Source organism: Labrus mixtus, chromosome 1, assembly GCF_963584025.1.
Source record: "Labrus mixtus chromosome 1, fLabMix1.1, whole genome shotgun sequence".
NCBI classification, from domain to species: domain Eukaryota; kingdom Metazoa; phylum Chordata; class Actinopteri; order Labriformes; family Labridae; genus Labrus; species Labrus mixtus.
Genome location: NC_083612.1, coordinates 30,577,524 through 30,603,500, shown reverse-complemented (window position 1 = coordinate 30,603,500; position 25,977 = coordinate 30,577,524). Strand labels below are relative to the sequence as shown.

General features: G+C 39.5%; 1 protein-coding gene across 1 annotated transcript; it reads left to right on the top strand.

Moving 5' to 3' along the window:
* The first annotated feature begins 810 nt into the window (after positions 1–810).
* On the top strand, positions 811–21,877 carry LOC132977439 (ribosomal protein S6 kinase alpha-2-like). Its single transcript, XM_061042002.1, has 22 exons — positions 811–1,379; positions 3,840–3,956; positions 6,688–6,769; positions 7,549–7,629; positions 9,286–9,365; positions 9,490–9,596; positions 9,683–9,720; positions 9,835–9,977; positions 10,969–11,039; positions 11,577–11,665; positions 11,903–11,967; positions 15,783–15,885; positions 16,053–16,198; positions 16,287–16,409; positions 17,724–17,813; positions 17,915–18,073; positions 18,161–18,322; positions 18,499–18,575; positions 19,000–19,117; positions 19,238–19,294; positions 19,603–19,683; positions 19,986–21,877. Exons 1-22 carry the CDS (start codon positions 1,275–1,277, stop codon positions 20,151–20,153), a joined length of 2,262 nt encoding a protein of 753 aa, XP_060897985.1. The 5' UTR covers positions 811–1,274; the 3' UTR covers positions 20,154–21,877.
* Positions 21,878–25,977: the final 4,100 nt, after the last annotated feature.

Below are 25,977 nucleotides of genomic sequence, written 5' to 3'. Positions count from 1 at the left end.
ATAATCCCAGCTCATATACAAACACTTGATAAAGGTGAAGCAGAAGTCCAAATCTACCCTCCCCCCCCCCCCATCCAATACAGCTGCCCAATTTCTTGTCTTGGTTATTTCTTCATCTCCCCTTCGCTCTCTCCCTCTCTGGTTATGTAACACTGCAGTTGTGCAAAGCTGCTGATGTGACGGATTCAAGTACCTTCACACACACACACACACACACACACACACACACACACACACACACACACACCGTGCCCGGTGATCCTCCAGACCACGCTGTACTCTCTGTGATGGCTGTCCTTGTTTCTGTCATCATTATTGATACTTTCATTGATTGCTGTCCTCAGAATTTGATGATGATAATTTCACATCACTATTTAACACCACATGTTTCTACATTCCTTTATTGTTATGACTTTCATTTTGTAATTTATCAAAACCTTTAACTCTGTCTGTATCTCTGTGTTGTTATTGGATGTCATGTGGTCGCAAAGGAGAAGGGACAGAGGACAGAGGGAGACAGAGAGAGAGAGAGGTAGCTGGGTTACACCATGTGACCTCGCCAGCTGTTGCTGTACACCAGTGGGAGAAACAGGGAGGGAGGTGAGGAGCAGGAGCAGGAACAGGGGGCAGCAGGAGAGGGAGGGGTCGGAAGCTCGCTGGTACACAATGTGACGGATGACAATCCCTAGTTCTGCAGAGAGAGAGAGAGAGAGAGAGAGAGAGAGAGGCCGCAGGGGATAAACACACACATGCACGGGCGTAGATGTTAAGAGGAAGCTCACTCACTCACACACACACACACACACACACATACACACACACACACACACCTCTCCTGATTCAGCGGAACTGATTTATTCGTCACCTCTCCCTGCAGACTCGTGCAGCAGAGCTTGCTGCATAACAACACAAGCCCAAAACCCAGCGGCACCTGCCTCTTCCGCCAACCTGCCCGTCTGTCTGCATAGATTAACGGCTCCGTTACAACTCTGACTGCGTGCTCTCTGGCGTTCACTGCAGCTGAGAGACGGACAGGGGTGGTGGGGGGGGACACACGACTGGCTGAAATCCACCACAAACAGACAAGCGCCGAATGTAAATGATGGAGAAGCTAAAAAGCCACGACCGCACTGAGGATTGGCCAATGGATAAAGCGCTGGACAAATAGATCACCACAAAAGAGAATTAAAAGAGGACTCTCTTTCTGCGTGTCTACCTTAGGACCTCCTGCAGGGAGATGTTCGTCATTATGGGATAGATGCACACGGATTACCATGGATACCAGCACGCGTAAATTCACAGTGCGGAGATGGTTTTCTATCTACCTGAAGAACAAGGCAGCAAGGAACAAGAACAACACAGGCTTCTGTCAGCTGGAGGTAAGATGAGCTGTAGAAACGATCGTTCAGGAGCAGGACAAACTTCAAAACAAAACTACACATTAACACACGTGTCTGCATGATGATGTTGAGGAGGGGGTTGCGTTGCACCATGTGTTTAGTTTGTGAAAAAAATATTAAGGGCCAGAAGAATAAGAAAACACAAGCAGGAGCAGTTTCATTTCGACAGGAGGAGAGAGGATGTGAGAGGAGTCTGTGTACACATGGGGATGGGTGTGGGAGGAATGTGTGATATTTTGTGGAGGGCTTCAGGAGTCATTGCAGCATCCTTACAGCTGTTGCTCCACCTGACTGCCTGTCAAGAATCCAGAAAAACAGAAGGGCAGAGAGACACTGTGTTTTGACTCAGAGAGAGAGAGACAGGCTACATGGAAATGCAGTCGGACAGACAGAAATGCTAACAGGCAAACAAGCAGCGAGGCAGGCAGGTTGATGGATAAATGGATGCAGACAGATTGATTCAGTGGACCTCCACAGCAGTGGGTGTCTATTTATAGCCCAAACAAACCAGCAGGGAAGGACAGAGAGGCAGAATGCTGTTTGCAGCACATCTTACCTGCACGTTCGAGCTAAAAATAGAAAACACTCCCCCCCTCTCCTCCTTTGGTCTTTCATGTTGTGATTGGGGATGAATCAGCATCAGATGATCTACCTCTTTGTTTGTCTGTTTGTCTTTCTGGCTGGAAAATGCCTGTCTGCTCAGGTTTGTTTACCTTCTGAGATAGAAGGCCTACATATCTGTGTCGTGATACTTGAATGGTCCATGTTGAGAAGTTCTCCTTTCTCTCTCTTGGAAAGTTCAGGATCAGCATCCGAGAAGCTAAAACCTTGATCGGCATCATTCCAGCTGCCTTGTTAAAAATAGTGTTTAAACAGGAATGAGGCACTCGAAGCAAACTTCTACTGTGAAATGTTGCTCTGAAAACTGCTGAAACTTTCCAGCAAGTCATGCTTCACACCCCAATCAGTGACACCAGAGGTGTAAAGCTGTAGAAAAAACTATATTAGGAAGGCTTTGACTTCACAGTTTGAATGTGTAAAGTGCTTCATTACCTCTCACCACCAAAGGTTGTTTTTCACTCAAATCAAAACACTAACTCATGAGCTTAAAAATCTAGCCATCTCATAATACCCGTGTTCAAATAATGTTTATATTAAAAGTCTTTATGCATGATGTATTACATACTTAACATCATTTAATCACTATCATTTGATGAAGTTCCACAAAGTAACATTTGAATCTCAAATTACTTAACACATTCCCACAAAGTCTGATGTGAAAATTGAGTCAAAGCAAGTAGTACAAAAAAACATTAGGGACGGAAAATCCTTTTGATGGGAAATCTTTTGACATCAGGGATTGAGCGATGCAGGCTAAAGAGCTGCACTGAAGCTTTGCTCTCATGTTAGGAGTTGATCTGCTTTGAGGTTTGTTTCCTCCTGTTTTTTCACTGAGGATGAACTTGCAGTTCTGCTTGGTTCTGTACTTCCTTTATAGGATCTAGACTGCGGAAAATTTTTATTTTATTTTATTTTATCTCTATTTAAATGCTAGGAGGGTATTATTATTTAAAACGTTTTCTAATGCCTGATTGAAGCGTTCAATCTCTGCGTCTGATCCTCAACTTCTATGAAAGTTGACACAAGGGACACTCCTCTGTTAAATTCAAAAATATCTGTCATTAGATGAATGGCTGTGATAAAAATGAATTTCAAAGGCTAAATTTAAGAGCTTGTAACCCGCTTTTGATGCAGGTACACTGTAACATAAAACAAATGTGCTGTTTTTACAACACTGCGAGACATCTGTAATTTCAATATTTTTAGCTCCTTAGGGTCAATGTCTTAAAATCTGTCTTATTACCATTTGTCATAAAACATGTTTACTGTGTTGATTTATTTCTAAAAGGGCCTCAAAATGTCAACTTCTCAATTCCATAAACCAAAATAGCAAAGCAAATGCAGCACACAAAAAACAGTGCAATATAATAAGTGGTTTGCTTTATTGGTAAATGGAAAATATCACATCATTTAACTAGAGAATACACAGTATACAACTACATTTACCCTTTTAGATAATCAACTCCTGTTAGGGTTTTAAAGTGGACTAAAGGTGGGGGTGTAAAACTCAATACATAGCTCTAATTTCTCCCCTGAATTATTGTATATTGTCACACTGACCATTATTAGTCATGCCTCATGTTGATTGTTTGCTTCACTGAGTGGACTGAGGGAAAAAAGTGTGACCTAAGCCAATGTCTTCATAACAGCAACATAACTGACCAGGGTTATGTGTTTATTTAACTGACATAACTGACTTCTCACTTTTGAAACTTGATTGATTATACCTCCAGAGTCTTTAAGCTTTTGTGTTTTCTGTCTCTGTGGAAAAGTCAATTGTATACATAAAAGGTTAATGTGTCTTTTATTTTCTTGCAGGAGGACAGTATATTGAAGGAGATTGACATTAGCCACCATGTTAAAGAGGGCTGTGAGAAAGCTGACCCCTCTCAGTTCCAGCTTCTTAAAGTGCTGGGACAAGGCTCCTATGGAAAGGTAAAGGATACACATTTTATCCAAAACGTTTGTTTGAGCATTTGTTTTCTAACCTATTGGACAAGGTTGTTGGGAAAGGGACCCTAGGGGAACAGAGGAGATGAGTGTTGACAGAAGCACCCAAAAGATTAGCCCTGACACTTAGCCAATGCTGACAGCTAGGGGCAGGCTGTCCTTACTTGCCCAGCTGGCGACGTAGGTCATCACTAAGGCTAGCTGCTGCACGGCTTCCTTAGCTGTTACTCAGTGTTTAAAATATTCACACCACTGAATGTTGTCTTTAAAATGTGACTACAAAGGTTTCACTATATCTGGACTTTAACACATGTATTATAAGGCCAAAATTACCGTAAGTGCACTCACATGCATTAAAATGCTGTTATAATTAAAGACCAGAGATGAGCATTGATACTACCACTAAAAAAATATGCCTTAACACTACCCAGTGCTGCTGCTGACAGCCACCAGGAGGCTGTCCTTATTTGCCCATCTGGCGCAGTAGGTCATCTAGGGTGTGCTGCAGAGCTGCAGTGCATCTTCAGCTCCGCTCAGTGGTGATCATATTCACATCACTTAGATTGTCTGTATATCTAGACTGCAATTCAGACATATGAACATTCAAAGTAAACACTGATGTTGAGCTCTATGGCTTTGCTCACATTTGTTATAGCCAGGGATGAGTCTGTTTGAACAACAACTGAAGAGCATTATCGTCTGAAATGATGTTTGATGTAGCGCTGTGATTATTTAGGACCAAGGGACCTCGTCTAAACTGTGAAAATAAACCAAAGGTACACATCAGTATGTAGAACTTGTTATGTTTACAAATACAACGCTTGTTAGGTTCGTTCTGCATACTTTGAATGGAGTTACATTTTCAGTCTACTAGGGGCCGAGTGAGACTCCGTAGAGGATAGGTGAGACAATTAGGGTGAAGGAAAGAAGAATAGATGTATGCAGGATTGAGCGTGATACACATGTAGAGACGAGCAGTGAATAAACAACCTTAACTGTTCGTTGTCTCCCTCGCCTGACTCACCAACATAACAGAACTGACATCCACTTACTTTTGGCCATGACGTTTTGTGTGTATTGTCACACAATAATAGGGACCTGAGTAAGTGATGAAAATAATAATTAAGACAAGTGGAAAAATGACGGGTCCAATGTCAAAGGACTCAATTGCATGGCCACCAGAAAGCTATTCACATTGCCCACATCACATCATTTATAGAAGATAAATGTAACTAAAAAGAGTTGTGAGACTTAAACTCATCTGGTAGACTGTAAGCTGATGTAGCCTGTGGATGTCAAGGTGGAAAACAATGTGCAAGGGTCTTCAAAATAAATTTTTCAGTATGGCCAGAAAAGGGCAACTCCAATGGGATGCTGAAGTAGTTTCAAGTGTTCCTCAAAACTGAACAATGTTATTTTTTAACATGATGGTACCTTTCAGAGTAATATCGACGATCAAGCAGAGTCCGACAGCAAGACATCCTCTAGCTACTACGACTTCATAGCCAAAGTGTCAAATTTGGCTATAAACAGAAGTCAACAAATCCATCTGTGTTCTCACTGTGCCTACATCTTTTTTTTCTATAGCCTTTAGTTCATCTCAAATATGTGACCAGCATGTTGCAATCATTTTAAATAATTGACCGAGATACTTTTAAGTTGCAAACACTTACTGCAGGCACGTGACGTGAGGTCAGGTTGTCAAGCTAAATGTTGACTAGCTTCGTTAGCTAGCTTGTTTACATAGCTTACCTGCGCTTAAAAGGCCATTGACAAATCCGTGTAGCTTTTGTGTGTATCACAGTGAAGCCTTCAATGAAAATAGTTGTCAACTGGCTCTCACCTTGGTTAAATAGCTAACAAACTGTGTGACGTGTGAGTTTGGCTGTTTTTGCGATTTGATTTAGCATTTCAGGCGAAACGCAGGGACAAACGTGAGCAAGCTCTTACAACAGTGCAGTGAGTGAGGGAAGAAGTATTTAGATACTCTACTGAAAAGCAGCAACAAATAACACAATATAAAAATACTAAGTCCTGCATTGTATCTTATATAGTGTACGTATTATCAGCTAAATCTACCCATATCAGAAATACAAGAAATGATGGTTTTGATAGTGCTGTTAACGTGTTTGTTGATGATGCCGTGCTTATTTGACCTGTTTTTATAACATTTGATGAAAATATTATTATCGTATTGTATAAGAACATCATATATCGCCTTGTTGCCAAACTGTCTTCAATTGAGATAGCTTTAATCGTTTTCTCTGGACAGGAAGGATATAAAAAATACTCAGAATGAGCTGAAAAGTAACTTTTAGCATCTGCACAATAACAAAATAAAACTATTTAGATGCAAAGAAGTACAAGTATAAAGTGTCTAGAATGAAAAAATATTCAAGTAAAGTACGAGTACCTTCAACATGTACTGAAGGTCTGAACCATGACTGCTGTAGTCGTGTATTGAATAATATTTCAGAACTCCAGAATAACTTGATTTAAATTCTACACTTTTTCTATTTTTAACTTGTAACGTGCTACTCCAGGTGTCTGTTGAAATGTTGAAACTATGGGTTTAAATGTTACAAACTGTGATAATGGTTGTGATTATGATGATGATGTTTGATGTCTGATGGTGGTGATTATGATGATGGTGATGATTAGGATGTTTGTTGGTGATGATTATGATGATGGTGATGTTTGATGGTTATGGTTCCAGGTGTTTCTTGTGAGAAAGATCAGAGGAGTGGACAGAGGGCAGCTGTATGCCATGAAGGTCCTGAAGAAAGCCACACTGAAAGGTAATTATCTGAAATCCTAAAATGTGAGATGCAGTGAGTAAACTACTAATAGATTGGCATACATACCCAGTTGTCTCCATCGCTTCATGTGTTGATATATTTCTATATATTTTGTCCGAGAAGAGTCATAGCTAGGTCATGCACAATTGTTTTTCATATCAAGAAGAAGATTAAAACCTGATAATGTTGCATTCAAAAATGTGCCTGTATATTATTATATATGTTGTAGTTTTAAGGTGATATCACATTCAAACACTAGATCTTGACTTGGGCACACTATCGATGTGTCATTACCCATGGATATGCACAGGAAAGATAAGAGATATGTGATTGTCTCAGTTTGCCCTACATTTAGGAGGATTTGTGGTAAAAGAGGTTAGTTTGTGCTCGAGAATCAGATAAACTGTTTTTGCATCAAATAGGATTATTGTAAACGAGGATGTACCGTGGAAAAACAGGTTGAGATGCCATGTGCTGATTTAGTGACTATGAACAAGCCTCAATCCTCTTAACCTGCACCTCTGGAATTTAAAAAAAGTTATGGTTGCAATCTGTCAAGGCAACAGATGCTGTAGAAACCTTGTGATCTGTGCTGTTTCCTCTACGTGATGAGAGTGATTCCATTTGACATTTTTTAATCAAGTAAAAGCTGATTCATCCTACAGAGAGCCTACTGGTGGTATAAGAGGCTTGTCATAATTTATACATGCATGGGGATATAAATAACTGAATGTTATGTCGATAAACAAACTTCTCCTGACCGACTGTCTCCTTCTCAGTTCGGGATCGCGTGCGGTCGAAGATGGAGAGAGACATTCTGGCAGAAGTGAACCATCCATTTATAGTTAAACTACACTATGGTAAGTCTGACTGTCTGAAAGTCTTCATTTAGATGTTCATTGTTAACTTGTATATATAATATAGAGTCCTGACACACACAAGAACATTTGAACATATAACTCCTGTCCTATAAATACTCCATTTGCTCCCCATTTAACACAGAATCACCTTAAAAATCCTGTTATTATTTATTTAATTTTACGTAATTTATTAATCCCTGAGGGATTTTCTGGTTTACACTCTGTTACTGAGAGACACGCCTCTCACACACATAGGCCTGAACTACACACATGCACAAACAGGACCTGTGGACATGCATTAGTGGAGAGATGTCAGAGTGGGGTTGATACACACTGCTACGCAGGGAGGGCACCAGAGCGGTTCGGTGCCTTGCTCAAGGGCACGTCTCCTATTGCCAGACCAACTTCCATATTTTGGTCTGCATCGGGACTTGAGCCAGGTACTTGAGCCCCTCCAGTTCCCAACCCAAGTCCCTACAGACTGAGCTACTGCTGCCCTCATAGTCTATAAAGCTATCAATGGTTCAGCTCCCAAGTATATTTCTGACTCGATCACAGACTATAACCCTACCAGGGCTTTCAGGTCATCAAGTGAAGGTCTGTTAGTCGTACCAAGACTAAGATCAAAGTCCGGAGAGGGGGCCTTAAGTCACTGTGATCCTTCACTCTGCAACAAACTTCCTGTAACTACTGTCTAAAGAGAAACTCAAAATCTTCTTCTTCCAAGCATACAAATAGTTACTCTTTGTGTACGTGTGTTTGTTTGTGTGTAAATGTTATCACCTGTGTCATTGGTTGTATGTGCAGGATGTCTTTTTGTGTGTTTGATTGCTATGTGACGTCTCTGGTGTGCATTGGATGTGCGCTTTTTTTAAACTTGATTTCTGTATCTTATTCGTGGTTGTTGAAATAACTGTTTTTTGTATTCCTGTGTTTTTATCATCAGTGTAAAGCACATTGAGCTTACCTGTAATGAAACGTGCTTTATAAATAGACTCACTATTCAATATAGGTTTCTTTGAGAGCCTAGAAGTAGTGTTAAAAAGCTTTCAGATGACCAGCATTGTTACATAAGGGGATCTACATTTATTTTTAAAGTGAGTCCTCTGAGAAAAGGAAAATTAAGAGGTTTAATGTTGCCATGACAATTACCTCTTTTTAGCAAGCCTTAACTCTCTTGCTTTGAGAATTATCTTGGTTTCCTGTTCCTATGATGTTTGGGATTATAACCACCATAATTGTTCACATCTTAGCACACTCAGTGACTCTAGGTATCTGTCCAGACTCCACTTGAGCATTTAGACATGTTGCCTGAGCTTATCACTCCCTGTGAGCTGTAACAGAGAGCACATCGGGGAAAGTCACTTTAACTTTTGGCTGGAAACTTAGATCAGATACATTAGGATAAGTGAAAATGAAAATACAGCCCTGAGTGTGATAAGTGATGATGCCTATTATGTCCCGCAACTGTAACCCTAAGAGGAACGCCTTCTCTACAATGTGCCCTAAATATTTGTGGTGTGTGTCTGTTTTTGCACATGTGTGTGTTTTTTTGTGGGTGTGTGTATGTGTGTGTGTGTGTGTGTGTGTGTGTGTGTGTGTGTGTGTGTGTGTGTGTGTGTGTGTGGGTGTGTGTGTGTGTGTGTGTATGTGTAGCCTTTCAGACAGAAGGAAAGCTCTATCTTATCCTGGACTTTCTCAGAGGAGGAGACCTTTTCACTCGTCTGTCTAAGGAGGTACGTTGGCCTCTCAAAGCTGATGTTTTTCTTATCTCATGATGTAATCCTGATTTTTTTTTTTTTTTATAACTTTCATCGTTGTGTATCACTCAGTAGACTGCCGTGCCTTTCTTTGTTTCAGGTGATGTTTACAGAAGACGATGTGAAGTTTTACCTGGCAGAGTTGGCCCTGGCGCTGGACCATCTGCACAGCCTGGGGATCATCTACAGGGACCTCAAACCTGAAAAGTACGACCTCACTGTTTCTGCTTTTCTGTTTCATTCAAAAAAAACTTGATCTTTAAAGTAGATTTTAATGCAAATGTTCCCGACAGTATTCTTCTGGATGAAGAAGGTCATATTAAGATAACAGGTCAGTGCATCCAACGTCAAATACAACGGAAATTTGACTTTCATATGTATCTATTCATCTTTTAATTAAAGTCAATCTCTCTCTTTATGACTCCATCCTGCCGCTGTGTTTCAGACTTCGGATTAAGTAAGGAAGCTATCGACCATGACAAAAGAGCATATTCCTTTTGTGGGACTATTGAGTACATGGCTCCAGAGGTTGTGAACAGGAGAGGACACACACAAAGTGCTGACTGGTGGTCATTTGGGGTCCTTATGGTAAGCATTTTCTTTTCTGTGACCACCTCTCTTCACCATTTATGTGTCTTTATTATGCAAGCATTTTTTGATCTTTCTACTGAGCTGAAGGTTCTGTCTGATAGTCCTTGCTAAACCAGGAGGCATACATTAAAATACTCCGCTCTTAGATAATGAGCCAGTGTGTACTAGTTGTTCATTTTGGCTTTCTTCTTGCTGTAGAGCTGCACAATTATTACCATGACTGGCCGATTAGGTTCCATCACTGTCGGTACTTCGGCGTCATCAGGACTTTGCTCTTGCTTTTTTTCGACTGGTGGCTTATCTTACTAATACTAAAAAGGAGGTTAACATTTTCTGACGGCTGGCAGCTACATCAGGGCACCAGGGGAAAGTTATCAGCCCCGCCTGACCTTGGCTAATAATAGAAAGTATTATAACAAACAAGCGATAGCTCAGCTTTTCAGAATACTCTCTCTGGACTCTGGACTGACCGGAAAATGTAAGACAGTTATCTAAAGAGTCCTTTTTCCGGGAATTAGGACCAAAAAAAATGTTGTTTCTTTTCACAAGACTGGTATAACTTTAACGGGTTAACACAGTACACAAAGCATTCACAGGTTTATGAACATTTGTACAATTTCTTATTGGATTCTTTTTTTTTTTTTGAGCATCATGTTGTTTGTTACAGCGGCATGAATTTCCACAAATCTTTCCCTTGTCATGAGAAGTGACTGAAGTTAATGAAGATCACATGAGAGTTGTAACACAGTTAACTGCTGTACATGTTTACTCTTTCATGACAGTATTCATAAACTGTCTTCTCTGGTAACCTTTATACCACACGACTCAGCTGACTGGGTTGTGTGTTTGTAATAGACACTAATCATCAGTTCAGTCAGTTCAGGATTTTAAACAACTAATGACATTTGAATCCACCTCAGTGTTTTTTTATTTATTATCTGACATTTGGGGACATTTGCTCTGACGATTGGTACCATCTGTTTTCCAGTTTGAGATGCTGACAGGGTCACTACCATTCCAGGGAAAAGATCGAAAAGAAACAATGGCACTTATTCTAAAGTAAGTCTAATTCCCACTCTCATATGTTTTTATTTTGTGCCTTTATTTTAGAGATAGGACCGTGGATAGAGTGGGGAATCAGGGAGGGAGAATGGGGAATGACATGCAGGAAAGGAGCGATAGGTGGGATTCGAACCCGGGCTTCACTTGGAGGACCACAGCCTCCATACATGGGGCGTGCGCACTAGCCACTACGCTGCTGGCGCCCCTTGTTCTTATATTTTAGGTCTCGTATTTATGACTTGAGTATTGATGTAGTTTAAACATGTCATCATATTGATGACTTCTTATGTTACTGATGTGTCATTAACATCTTGATCTCAGTTTCCGGGTTAAAATGATGAATCTTTATTTTCTAGTTTGCCATAAGTAGTGACATGTTGTATATAAGAGTGTTGTTGTTTTTGAGTAAAGCTGTTATTGTCAAAGTTTCTGATGAATTGGTGTTTTCAAGATAATGTGCTCATGTGAATCGCTAACAGAAACAGAATGATTGAGCTATTACCATATTCATATTTTTGTCTCTCGTCTGTACAGAGCGAAGCTGGGAATGCCTCAGTTCCTCAGTCCTGAAGTGCAGAGCTTATTAAGAGCGCTCTTCAAGAGGAACCCCGCTAATCGACTTGGTAATGTTTATGAATATATGAACAGAGCTTATGAAATGTCTCTTTTAAAAAAGCAAGCCTGAGCTACAGCATGGTGGTCCCAGCTCCCACAGTCTCCATATATAATCCCAATAATGTAGAACAATTAGCATATCTGCAGTGTCCAGGCAGGCAGACCATATGGAGGTCCATTAAGAATTTGGCAGTGCACAGAAAAGACTGTTTCTCTCAATTTTTCTCATTCTGTGTGACTGACAGGAGCCGGACCGGACGGAGTGGAAGAAATAAAAAGGCATCGCTTCTTTGCATCGATAGACTGGACTGTAAGTACAATTTATATCCTAAAGGCCGGCAAAGCCTAAAGAGCTTTTCAGGGAAGGACACTTAAGTGTTTCCTTCAAACTGCTTCTTGTACTTTACTAAAAACTGACACCTCTTTGTTTACACAGACTGTCGATGATTTGATGTGTACCTTTAGAATAGAATAGAACTTTATTTTTCCACAAAGTGGAAAATTATCTTTGGCTTCACAAGAACAAGACAAAAAACATGATGACAAACAAGAAAACATTCAAGCACAGCAGGAAACCAGGAGAGCGCCTGTAGTCCTCGACAACATCACAGTCAGCATGGTGCGTGAATTTAAAAGAATAATTTAGTATAATAATAATAGGGCCAGAGTTTTAAGACATTTCATAAAGTTATAGGTTTAAAACAGTCATTTCATAAAACAATGTGCAGTTAGAGTTGGGGGGGGGGGTCATTTTTTCCTTTATGAATTTAATAATTTTATTGCATTTTGATACAAATTATTTTTTATAAACATTTTTTGTGGCTCTCTCAGTCTGAATCGCCGACCTGATGGAAGCACTTCGAACTGGGAGTGCAGTGGATGAGAAGGGTCACTTGTTCTTGAACACCATTTCAAGAATCTTTTTACTCACCCCAAACTCATTCAGCTTCCTAAGTAGGTGTCGTCTCTGCAGAGCTGTTTTAAAGACATAGTCTGTATTATCTATGAATTTGAGGTGACTATCGATGTAAGTTCCTAAATATTTAAAGCAGTTTACCTTTTCAACAATTTCCCCCGTGATTGTTAGGCACGAGTCAGAAATATTGTTTTTACTGGATATAACCATTTCTTTAGTTTTACTAATCTGTAAAGCAGTTGATAGACATGATTAAAATACATATTCTCTCCTTTAGTGTCCCCTGCACGTAGGAGGCCAACAAGTGCCATATCATCAGCATTTTGGATAAGCTAAAATCTGAGTCTTGGAGTCTGAACTCATTTGTATACACAGAGAATAATAAAGGGGACAAGATGGTGCCTTGAGGTGCGCCTGCATTTAAAACGGTCAGTTCTGACACATTACCATTTAAGCACACTCTTTGTGGACGCTCAGACAGAAAGTCTTTGATTCACAGAATTAGACCCCCATTCACATCTAAATCCAAGAGCCTTTTTAAAAGGTTATGTGTTCTGATTGAGTTAAAAGCAGAACTGAAGTCGATAAATAACACTCTAACATAGTTTGTTGTCTGTTGCAAGTGTTTGGTCACTTTGTCAATTAAGGTTACTGTTGCATCATCAGTTCATCTTGACCTTTTTATATGCACATTGGAGGGGATCAAGATGGCAGGTCACAGCTGATGTTAATGTTTATCATGTTTAATTCATGCAAGGGTTTTTCCCTCATACATTTCTCATACTATCTTTTTTTTTTTTTTACTTTTTCTATGGCAAAGATATATATTTTTTCTCCTGAGGTTGTACTTCTGAGATGCCCTATTCATATTATTTCAATCAGGAGAGACTTAAGTAAGAGTTTACACTTATTTATTGAACAGTTTAGGAAAGGATAAATATGCAATGCAGTGTCTTTGGCGATTAGACTGCAGGATGTGATGAGGAGTGGGTTTCTGGGGCTGTATCTGAACTCTGCTGAGCTGGAATGGAGGTGACTAGGGAGGAGGAGGGTTGCAGCGATCGCACTGAAATGACAAACTGACTGGAAGAGAGAGAGCAGATTTTAAAGGGGACATATTATGAAAAGTCCACTTTCACAGTGTTTTTGAACATTTATTTGGGTAACCTGAATGTCTACCAATCCACTAAATGTGAAATAAACCCATCCAGTCCTTTGTTTGGGGTCTGCATAAGTCTTACAACACAGAGAAAAATGCTCAGTTTCAAATTTGCTCTCCTTGTTGGCGTCACAGTGGTCTTTTGCGCAGGTCCGCCATTTTTATTCTCACTGGCGAAGGAGTGATGTCACACACCTCCTCTGGTGCTTGATTCATGTTATATTTTGACCAAAGCACAGCACATATGTTTCATTTAGACCACTGTTTGAAAAGGTGGAAAAGGGGTATAATATGTCCTCTTAGAAATTTGACCGCAGCAGGACGATTGGTTGAGAAAGGTTGTGGCAGAATCTGCATGGTTTCTAACATCTCTAATAGCCTTTCTCAAAAAAGTTTGGTCATGCACAAATGTTCCAGTTGTGCATGTCGTTACCTGCACCATCATAATCTAACCTTGACATCCACTCATTCAACTTGAGCTGCATAAATGGGATCACTCTTCAAAAGCAAGCACTATTGCCCAAAGCTTTTCAAACATCACTGAATCCCACTCTGAAACGACATTTGATTCTTGCAAATTTAAGAGCTGTTCTTGCAGCCTCCCCTGAATACATTCAGGTTAAGAAGAAAACCTGTCTCATTGTTTGAGTACTGGACTCAGGGAGGAATATTTAGTCAACATATGTAGAGGTAATACTTTGAGCATTTATTGTTCTCAGGTAAAATTACATTTGACATGCTTATTGCCATATATTTGTATTATAGTCGTGATCATATTCAAGAGTATGGTATTATGAAATAAGCAAAACAGCAATGCATGGCAGGACAATTGATATGGTTAGATTTACTGACACAAACATCAGGAAGACTCTGGTAAGAGGAGATACCAGAGAAGATTTAAAAAAAGTCAGTTTCATTGAGAAATCTCAGCAAACCCATCGCTCACTTATTGCTTTTATGGAAGAACAGAATCTTTTAAATTGCTTGTTGTCACATTGTTGCCACCGTTGGTGTGTATCAGATTCCATCAGACTTTCAGAAGCCTTGTAACATTTGTTTGATCTGTCTCACATGCCCACTAAACTCAGCCCTATATCATTGGCTCTCACTGTTACTGCTCACTACAGTAATAGTGTTACCTTCTCACCTCCACCCTTCACCCTTTTACAGATGCTGTTGTGTTGGCTTGATGTGACAGATTATCAGCCTTGTCATCAGGCAAAACACTTCCTCTGCTTATCATCAGAATCTTGTACACCTTTCCTCTGTGAACCTCAAATCTTCTAAAACCCTTTGAGAGGATTTTATTGTAAAGCCGGACTGAAAACACATTCTTAGCAGCCATGCATTGTAGAGTATCAACTACAAATCAACTAGCAAATGAAAGTGTGTATTTCTGATAATACACACTACACACTGTAACATTAAAAAAACATTATTTTCCTATGTCTTGTGTCATACTTGTTTGACGTGAAACCAAACCACTGTGCACAACAGGAAGTGACTGCCATTGCAAGGGTGACCTCTGCAGGCCATACTCTCTAACATACTTAGGGAAATATATGCAAACATTTCTTTTTTAATGATGTTCAATACATAAATGCATCATTAAAAAATGTGATTTAAGGTTCCTTATTGACCATATCAAATGTATCTTTTATAGAGGATTATTAGTTGTCTTTATTTATTCTCCTCTTTCCTCATTGACTCTATTTTATGCCCTCATAGTCACATTTCAAGATTCAGTGATATGAATAGTTGTGTTTTTACATTAATACCTGCATCACCCCAAGTTTGGTTTGGGATGTGAGACAAACGTGTAATGCAACCTCGCCTTTAATTGTTAACACTGGGGGCCAGTGAGTTTTAGGAAGCAGCATTTCAGTGGAGAGAAAGAAACTTGTTGACACTTTTCTCTGTCTAAACTATGAGTGTGACTGTTACCTCATTTGAATTTTCAGCAGATTGTACGTCAGCTTGTGATCAGAACAGCTGTTGTTAAAAGTGTTGACATTGATCTGTGATGTTTTGTTGTTGTTGTTTTCTGTAGAAGTTGTTCAAGAGGGAATCGAGGCCTCCCTTCAAACCCACGGTTGGTCGACCTGAAGACACTTTCCATTTTGACCCTGAGTTCACCTCCAGAACACCCACAGGTGACTAACACAAAAGACAGCACTCAAATACATACATTTCTATATATCAGTCGAGATGTATCCAGTGATTTTATTATGACTAATGATGCATTTAAACTGAGAGGTTAGTACATATTTGTGGTATTGTGAGCTCATGTTTGTATCTGTGTTTTTTGTTCCCTGTTCAGATTCCCCCGGCATCCCTCCCAGTGCTAACACGCACCAGTTGTTTCGAGGTTTCAGTTTTGTTGCACAAAATCAGAATCCGGAGTCCAGTGTTGCAACAGTCGCAGCTACTCGTCAGGAGTTGAGCAGTATCAACCCCATTGCACAGGTACTACCCCCAACAGAACATACGACACATCAGACCTGAACACGTTCATGAAATCTGAGAAAGCAGTGTGTGTCTGTGTTTCCTGCAGCGTCTGCGTGGTGATGTGGCCTTCAGCGATGTTTATGAACTGAAGGAGGAAGTGGGGCCGACAGTGACCTCTGTCTGCAGGAGATGTCTGCACAGAGTTACTGCTGTGGAGTATTCAGTGAAGGTAGTGTACATGTAACCATTACAAAGACTTCTCAAGATTTACAATAATAATGAACTTAAAAAAAAGAAAAAGATTTTGGGTTCAAAAGGTTTTGGAATTGTTTTGAATTGTTCATCTTGCAGCGATGCAATAAGCTGTAAAGTAATCCTTGTGGGCATTTTTCTCCTGTCAAAGTCTGTCAACTAAAAGTGCTTCATTTGGCCACCAGAATATTATTCTACACGTGGGACAACATTATAGGGAAGCTCTCCACTGAGACAGACCTTTTTGTTAAAGAGATGATTAGAATAAAAATCAAACAGCTGTTACATCGCTCATGCCACCAGACTCCATTGAAAAAATAAAAACTGTAATTTTACCTGGCAGAGCAGGTGAATCACTGACCTCACAGACACAGTAAGTTAGTTCGGGGAAATCCTTCCTGCATCTTATCCCATCTCCCTCTATCCCATTTTTCTTAACAATGAGTATTGTCCTTAACCTGCTCTTTTGTAAAGTGTCTCTTGTTATGAATTGACGCTATACAAATAATGATTGATTGATTGTTATTGTGTCTTACGTAGATGTCTGATCTTAGCTAACCATTGATCAAAGTCAAACAATAACACAAACAAACAGATCAAAGCAGCAGGACTAGAAACTCCTAGTTATCTGCTCCACCACCAAAAAATCAGGATGGTTGGATATATTCTTAAAGTTAATGTTAGAATCAATGGAGTGATGTGGCTTTGAAGTTCTTTAACATGAAGTTCTGTCTTTTAATGAATGTATATAGCGTATCTATTTTTTCATCATGGCAAACTGAGCATTCATACATTTTAAACATATCTTAAAATTAAACTCAACTCAACTTCAACTTTATTTGTCACTGAAGGGCGATTCCTTTCGCAGCAATAACAGGACAGACAAAAGACAAAATACATTTAAAAAGCTAACACAGAAAAATGGAAAAGGCACTGAATATAGCAGCCTTGGAGAAACAAACAGTGATTCTTAAATGGTGCTCTTAGCAGCTTCTATTACACACAGATTAAAGTGCTGAGTCAACAAGAACATAACCAGGTCACTTTTAAATATTCATCACTGGTAGTAAGATTCAAAAGTGCACATTCCAACACAGTCAAATACATACCCTACCAAACCATAATAATTAATAAACCTACAATAAGAAGTGACTGTAATGGCTTTGGCATGTGAGTGCTACACTGTGGGAAAAGGCTGCACACAAGAAGTAGCATTTGTGCATCCTTACAATGTCTACATCGAGGTTTAGATGTTGCAAATAAAACGTTTCCTTTGTTTTCTTTGTGTCAGATTATTGAGAGAGCGAGGAAAGATCCATCAGAAGAGATCGAGATTCTGTTACGATATGGACAGCATGCAAATATTATCACCCTGAAGGATGTAAGTGTAAAATAAACATACTTCAATGACCAGCAGAGTTGTTTCCTCATCTTCTGAACAGTTCCTCATGAGCCCAGGGTGTGTGTGCCTTTATCCATTAGGTGTTTGACGACGGCCAGTTTGTCTACCTGGTTCAAGATTTACTGAGAGGAGACGAACTGCTGGACAGAGCTCTGACTGTGCCAAACTTCACAGAGAGAGATGCATCAGACATAATCTGCACGCTGACCAAGACTGTGGAGTATTTACACTCACAGGGGGTGAGACAGCAGCAAACAAATCCATTGGTCTTAGTTTTGGCTCTGCTAGACTGTGAAATTAAGTGTACTTGTGTTTGTGTGTTTCAGGTTGTGCATCGAGACCTGAAGCCTGGCAACATCTGCTATTCCGATGACAGTGGACTCCCAGAAAGCATCAGGATATGTGATTTTGGTTTTGCCAAACAGCTCAGGGCAGAGAACGGTTTACTGATGATCCCCTGTTACACAGCTACGTTCATGGCTCCTGAGGTAACAATCATAATGTCTCACAGAAAGTTAAGACGTAGCTTTAAATACTCATGATTACAGAAACTCATCCCACCATGCACTCTGTTTCAATAGCCGCTGTGTTTGTGTGTGTGTGTGTGTGTGTGTGTGTGTGTGTGTGTGTGTGTGTGTGTGTGTGTGTGTGTGTGTGTGTGCAGGTTCTGAGGAAGCAGGGTTATGATGCAGCCTGTGACATCTGGAGCCTGGGGATCCTGCTCTACACAATGATAGCTGGGTGTGTAAAAAAAAAGAAAAAGAGCATTCGAAACGATCAACATTTACAGACTCCGTCAGTAGTTCAGCTCTTTATTGTAACAAATAAGCAGTATCTAAAGCTGCTGTTGCTTTAAACAGGATGTGTAATAAATACACTACCCTGTTGAAATTACAATAACAGACGATGTATTTTAACACGTCATCAATGGTTATTACCTTTACCTTCTTAACATGAGGTTTAATCGTCTCTAGATTCAATAATATCATATATATATATATATATTTATATATATATATATATATATATATATATATACATATATATATATACAGTATATAATATCAGGGCTTTTATTTCATTTGTAGATTTTAGAGAGCTCTCAGTTGTCTGATTCATCCTCTGTTGAATTGCCCTGTGTAAACATGTTTTCTTTATTGCCCAGCTTCAGTCCATTTGCCAGCAGCTCTGATGACACAGCAGAGGAAATTCTGGCGAAAATCGGCAGCGGGAAATTCGTCATCACAGGAGGGAACTGGGACCTGGTGTCAGATTCTGCCAAGGTGAATGACATTCTTTTTTTTTTTAAATATTTTTGGGAGATGGTGATAGATGGGTTGTGTTGCTAAAATGACTTTGCCTAAATGTCCTAATGTGACCTTTGTTTACCTGCATGTGTTCAGGACATTGTGATCAAAATGCTCCATGTGGACCCTCACCAGCGCCTGACCGCCCCCCAGGTAATACAGGTCTATAAAATGTGCGTGCTTAGGTAGACTATGAGCCATTCTTAAGTACTATTTATTGTGCATATAGCTTCAATTAGGATCGACTATTTGCACTGGAAACACAGACACATAGAAGATACATACTTAACCTCTTTATACAGTGTCAATACAACAGAGAAAATCATTAGATTTATATATGTCAGTATTTTCCTTGTCCAACACATGCATCTTTACTTTGTGTTGATGTGAGAATAGTGTCAGGTCTGCGGTGTATTTAAGCCTCCTGTAATGCAGATTTGTTTTTATCTTTGGCTCTTTAGGTTCTTCGTCATCCCTGGATTGTAGACAGAGAGCAGCTCTCTGACACAGCTCTCTCCAGACAAGATGCACTTACTGTAAAGGTCAGACCTGTGTGCATGTGTGCATACAGTACATTTCATTAGGATATGACTGTAAATACTTGATACTCAGTACTATAATGTGTTTGCATGCTACCTCCTAATTGTAAGAGAACACAAGCTACAGAGTGTAATATTGTTAGTGAGTATTTGTTTTTTAAAATAAGTTAATTTTCAAACATATTACATTGCAAGAAACCTGTGATGTGTTCCATCTCTGTCCATCGGGTGGCGCTGTCTGCCACTAAATTTGTTTTTGATCAGTATTAATATCATATAATGTATTCTCATGTTTTTTCCACCAGGGGGCACTGTCTGCCACTTACTCAGCTCTGAAGCGCTGTGTCACTGCGCCGGTCCTGGAGCCGGTTCAGTCTTCCAGCCTGGCTCAGCGGCGAGGGATGAGGAAACTGGGAAGTCCCAAAGTTGAATCTGACACTCAAGTGAAAGAGTCCACCGAGCAATCCAAGTAAATCTCCAGAGATGTGAAAAATGTGCACACGTAATTCAAGTGTTTTGATCTGACATCAGTTTCGAATCACTCAATTCAAAAGGAACATGTGAAAACAATCTTATACTGTGAAATAATGAATTCAGCCTGTGACTGTAAATAGATCAAACCCCATTGAACTCGACTTTTATGAGCCTTATTTTAACCTTGCAGAAGCCTTTATGGTCATTGGATGACCACCAATTGTCCTGTAAGCATAGCGAACATCCTATTGAAAAAAAAAAAAAACATGTAAATCAATCATCTTGCTATAATTTTAGCGCAGCACTGAGACAACATTTTTCATAGTTTGATGATGGCAATATTATTACAAGGAACTAGAATGATCTGATATTTTAACTAGTATATGGACAGTAACTTCTTTATGACCATGCATGTTTGAATGCAAGTAGAGCTAATGTATATTTCACAGACCACATGTTGCCTGCTGTAATCTCTCTATCTGTAGCTCCAGCAGCTAAATATGGCCGATATAGGTTTGGTCACAAAAATCATAAAAAGCTGAATTCAGTGACACAAACAACATAGTAAGATGTTGGTTTATGTTCATATTAAGCACATCCATGTACCAGGAAATGAAAGACAGTCAAACAATACTTACCGTCTTCCACTTTCATTACTCTAACATTTATCCAACATGAGATATGCTAAAATGACATCTATGTAGATGGGACGCAGCGTACAGTTCCTCCTATCAAGTCTCTGAATTTGACCGAGTTATGCACGTTACAAGAGGGAAACTTAAAACCTTCTGTGAATAATGCCGTCTAAGTCTTATTGTTGATAATATGTTCAATAATGTTACCATATGTATTGCCATCTTCCATAAACTCAGCCTTTGACTCTTACAAAGTTTATTGTTAAATGTATTACTCATGTGAGCGATGAGGTGAATAATGTGAAACTGTTTTCTTGTTTATACATCACATAATTAAAATGTTGTTGGTACTCAGTTTACCTATTTGAACAAGGAATTCTGCATTCGGTGTAATAGCTCGTTGTTTTCTGCGTGTGCTTTGTCGCTGCACTTATTACTGTAGGCTCCTGTTTGCTGTCAGTGTATGAAAGTTGAGATGTCAAAGCAGCTTTGTGAAGGAGGATTGTACATTCTGACGCTGCCCTGGATGTCTCTCAGAAGTTATACAATCACAGATACAAGGTCAGTCTGAACAGAGTGATTTGTAGATATGAGGAGCTCACTTTGTGTTGTACAGTTTACCAGTAGGATTGTAGATGATTAAACCATTCAGAAGACATCATGTGATGTGCAACCCAAACAGCACTGTAGCAGAGTGACAGTCTGTACATATATATCCTGTATGTGTTGTGATGCATTGCACAACTGTAATACGAGGAGCTGGGATAGATGCATATACTGTTGTAGATATATTGTACATGATGGTAGTAGCGCTGTACATATTGTTAACTAATTTAGATTGTACATACTGCCGTGCTCAAATCGCCATTACAAATGTTAGATTGTTTATAAATGGTGTTGCACAACTTTAGGCCAGCCGTGATACTGTACATATTGTGTTTGCAGATGAAATACTGAGATTGTACATAGTATATTGTGTTGTGCATCCATTGTTCAGAGTGTACAGACTATCTTTACCTGGCCAATCAATACGATCGTTGGCTAGAATGCCAAAGTTTTGCAAATAAAGTCAAAGAACTGAAACAGCATTTAAAGAGTGAGGAGCTTTTTATTGTAAACATTTTTGAATGTTGCCACGTTGTGTTGATGTATTTTTAGAACTTAATCATCAGTGACATGAATTCCTTAACTCGTTATATCAGACGGAGTAAAATAACAGAGTAGAAAAAAGGGCCTTTTAGATGAGATTAGATTATAAAAGCTTTATTTTTCACAGCAGACGTTTGACTTCTGAAGTGTCTGGTTAAATCATGAAAGTTAAAACATCAGTCGCCTGAAACAGAAGCCGCTAAATGGAATTTAGTACCTCAGGAGAAGTGTCAAATTCGATTTAGATTCAGACAACTTTATTAATCCCAGAAGGGCAATTCAGTTTCACAGCCTACTGAGTCATTGAGAGAAACCAAGACAACATAAAGGAAACAAACACATCACATTCACATGTCAGGAACAACAATTCAACAGACCAACAGGTCAGCGCTAGCAATCTAGAATTTCATAAATACAACAGCAGGAATGTGTCTTGGATACATAAAATGAATGGACCTTACAGGTTACCTCAACATACAGTAACAGTCCATACAGTAAGTCAATTAGAATTATTCAGCATTCAGCAGCCTGATAGCTGAAGGGAGTAGTGTTAAACATTTGAGCATTGTTAAAAAAAATGAATGATGAGGGCGCCGAATGCCTAGCGGTTATGTTGCACGTCCCATGTACAGAAGCTATAGTCCTCATTGCACCGACCGTGGGTTTGATTCTTACCTCAGCTCATTGCTGCATGTCGTCCCCCTCTCTCTCCTCCCAGTATTTCCTGTCTCTCCACAGCTGTCCTATCTAATAAAGGCAAAAATGCCCAAAACATATCCTTAAAAAAAATGAATGATGAGCAACAATATGAGGCAAGAGAAGACAAAAAGGTGCAACGTCTGGTTGAACAGGGCTGCAATAGTAAAGACAAGCATATCCAACACCATGCTGTTATAAAGGAAGAATAATCTAATCAGATAAGAAAATGATTACTGCCATATAAAACACTCACAGTTTCTCATTTTAAAAATGGATGAAAACTACAGGCCATTATGTTGTTTCTTTGCAGTTGTTGTCACCATGTTTATTATCACACCTTAAAGAAAATTCATCCAAAGCTGAACACATGTATGTCATTTTACATAAAAACGTATTGTCAGATCCCGATGGCTGTTAGCTGCAGAGAATTAAAAAAAGAAAGACACAGTAATACTCACCCACCACACGACAGTATCAACAAGTTTATTTAAGATCCATCCGTCTATGATTTGTATCCTGTTCTGAGTTGTGCGGAACCGGAGCAGATCCCATCTGTCATTGGGTGAGGTACACCCTGGACAGGTTGTCGGTCAATCACTGGGGCTGACATATAGACACAAACAAACATTTACACTTTTATTTATGATATTAAATTATATTTAAAAGAACAATCAAATTGTGAACATTAAAATAAAATAAAAGGAAGTGACTTATAATAGAGGAGTGTAGCAGAAATCTGTATGAATTGCTTTGTCATTAAAAGTGTGAAATGTAAGTTTTAGTGAGTTTGCTTAAAACATATTATTGCAGAAAGTTCTTCTCAAAGCCACTAGATGGCAACCAATCAATGCCCTCAATCCCTTCTCCCTCTCTCTCTCTCTCTCTCTCTTCTCACCAAAAGTTGTCCCTTTAGAAATAAAATACCTGGGGAAAAAAGAAAAGAAAAGAAAAGAAAAGTAGAGAACGCTTTAATTTATATCAACCACCGGGCTCACACTCTGGTCCATAAAAGCTTTTAGCAGGCGCTGAGCTGATGTGTCAGGTGGGTGTGGCCGGCTCATCAGCCCTGACATTTAAGTGCAGTAGTGCTCAGAGCAAAAGGGAAGGTAGGATATGAGTAGATACAGATGACAAGGCCCCCTGCGAGGATGATTGCAGTGGAGTGACAAGAGAGGACCAAACAACAGACAGAGGAAGGGGAAGGTGTCGGGAGGGGAGACATGAAAGGCAACAGAGAGAAAAGGAGCTTTGACAAACAATAACTCAACCCAACAATTACTGCAATGTCAGATTTGAGATTAGCTTTCATGTATACGGAGAACTAAAGAATAAAGTTCTCTCATCTTATAACAACTCTGTATGAGGTCATGTTTGATTGCAATCAATAGCAACATATCATTCAGTGTCAAGCAATGATCTTTGGTGTTCCATGAAAGTATGACAAATATAAGTTTGATGAATATGAACAGCGATTGATGCATTTTACACCTGGCAGTCCGATAATCAGACAGCACAACAATGTCCTTGTAAACCAACGTGTCCTCAAAGTGATGTTCTTTGACCTTCCTGCAAAGAGGTGATAGTGACATTTTATTTGAGATACTTTATGATGAGGACACAGTGCTGCTCAAAACAAAGACAACACCATTAGATCAAATTTAGAAATGTTTGGCCTTGATCTAGCGTCTGCATGAATGTGGGCAAGTGTTTTTCCCGTGAGAAACTGATAAAGTCCAACACGTTACAAGTTAAAAGCTCCATCTCATCAACAACACATTTTATCTCTAAACTAAGGCAAACTGCCCTTGGTATAAAAAAAGAATATGAAGAAAGCTTTGGAAATGTTAGCCTCATGCATAATGTGCTGCATCCAACTTAAAGTAGAAAATTGTATCAGTATGAAAAGGAAGCATTGTCCTTTTTTGTTCTACATCAAGTTATTGTGCAGGTTTAAAGACAGATAGATCCAATATTATCAGGTCAACAGAGAACTACAACTCTGATTTTGTAACATTTGCACATCGCAATTAAAACTATTTCAATATCTACTTGAGGTCTGCTGGATTATTATCAGTTCTTGATCTTTTTTATTTACATCAAGTCTGAAAAACTTGAAATCATTCTTTATTTCAAATAATTACTTTCATTAATTCAGGTGAGACATGACTCTCTATGTTGCTTGTCAATTTTGGAGCAATGCTATTAGAGGTGTTTGTGAGCAGAAAGCAGAGCCATCTAGTGGAAGACCATTTTCCAATGTGACACATTTTTGAAGGGGAATTTAAACCTCCTTAATATTACCCATTGAGTCAACCATTGTATGACACAGAGTCAAATAGGATTTCAAATGAGGAAACATAAAGATGGATATAATGAAGAAGTAAGAGCATATTATATTGAACTGGCTTTTGAATATAAAATGAAAACACGTCCTATTGTATCTGTATCTGTTCCTGGTCCTCCTAACATTCCTCTGCTGTCACTAAACAGAGCTCTGAAGACAAGCGACATACACACTCTGACAGGGACAGAGATCCCACCACCTATGGCAGTGGGTGCACACACACACACACACACACACACACACACACACACACACACACACACACACACACACACACACACACACACACGCACACACCCTCGGACACCCTGTGGCACTACAGCCAGACCTGCCACTCGGACGTTCAGCGAATCAGACGGACAAATCTGTAACAGACGGCTCCTGACAAAGAGATTATCACCGTGACAGGAGAAGCCTGTGCAGCTGTGGGTGGTGGAGTTTACAGCGGGGGAGGTGGGGGGTCGGGGAGAGAACTCTTTTGTACATTCACACATTTGGCTTTCTTCATACCGAGCTGGTGTTTGGAGTCAAAGTCAAAGTGACTTGGGTCCGTACATGATGTGACTGTATAGTTAGCATACATCAAACTTGTTGTAACCCCCTTCACTCCTGATTGACCATCTCTTTTCTCCTGTAGCTTTATGTTTGTATTAGTATGTGTATGAGTACTGGTCCACCTTTAATCCTAAAACTAGCACTGTACATTTGGCAGAATATAGTGCGTCTTTGTCTGCTCTAATCTAAAGCAATACCTTGGATACTGACCTTTGATATCACAGATATCTAATAAATGATCAAAGAGCTAACCATATGACTTCTGTCAGTTAGTAAAGATTCACATGTAAACATATCCAGCACTTTGACAGCACACTCAGCTCAATTTAATGTGTTTTTGATTTAGCTGAGCACTTTCTAAATTTTTTTAAAGTTGGCAACTTTTATGCCATGCCTTGGTTCAAACTGTCGTGCATTGATTTCTCTCACACCAGTGTTTTT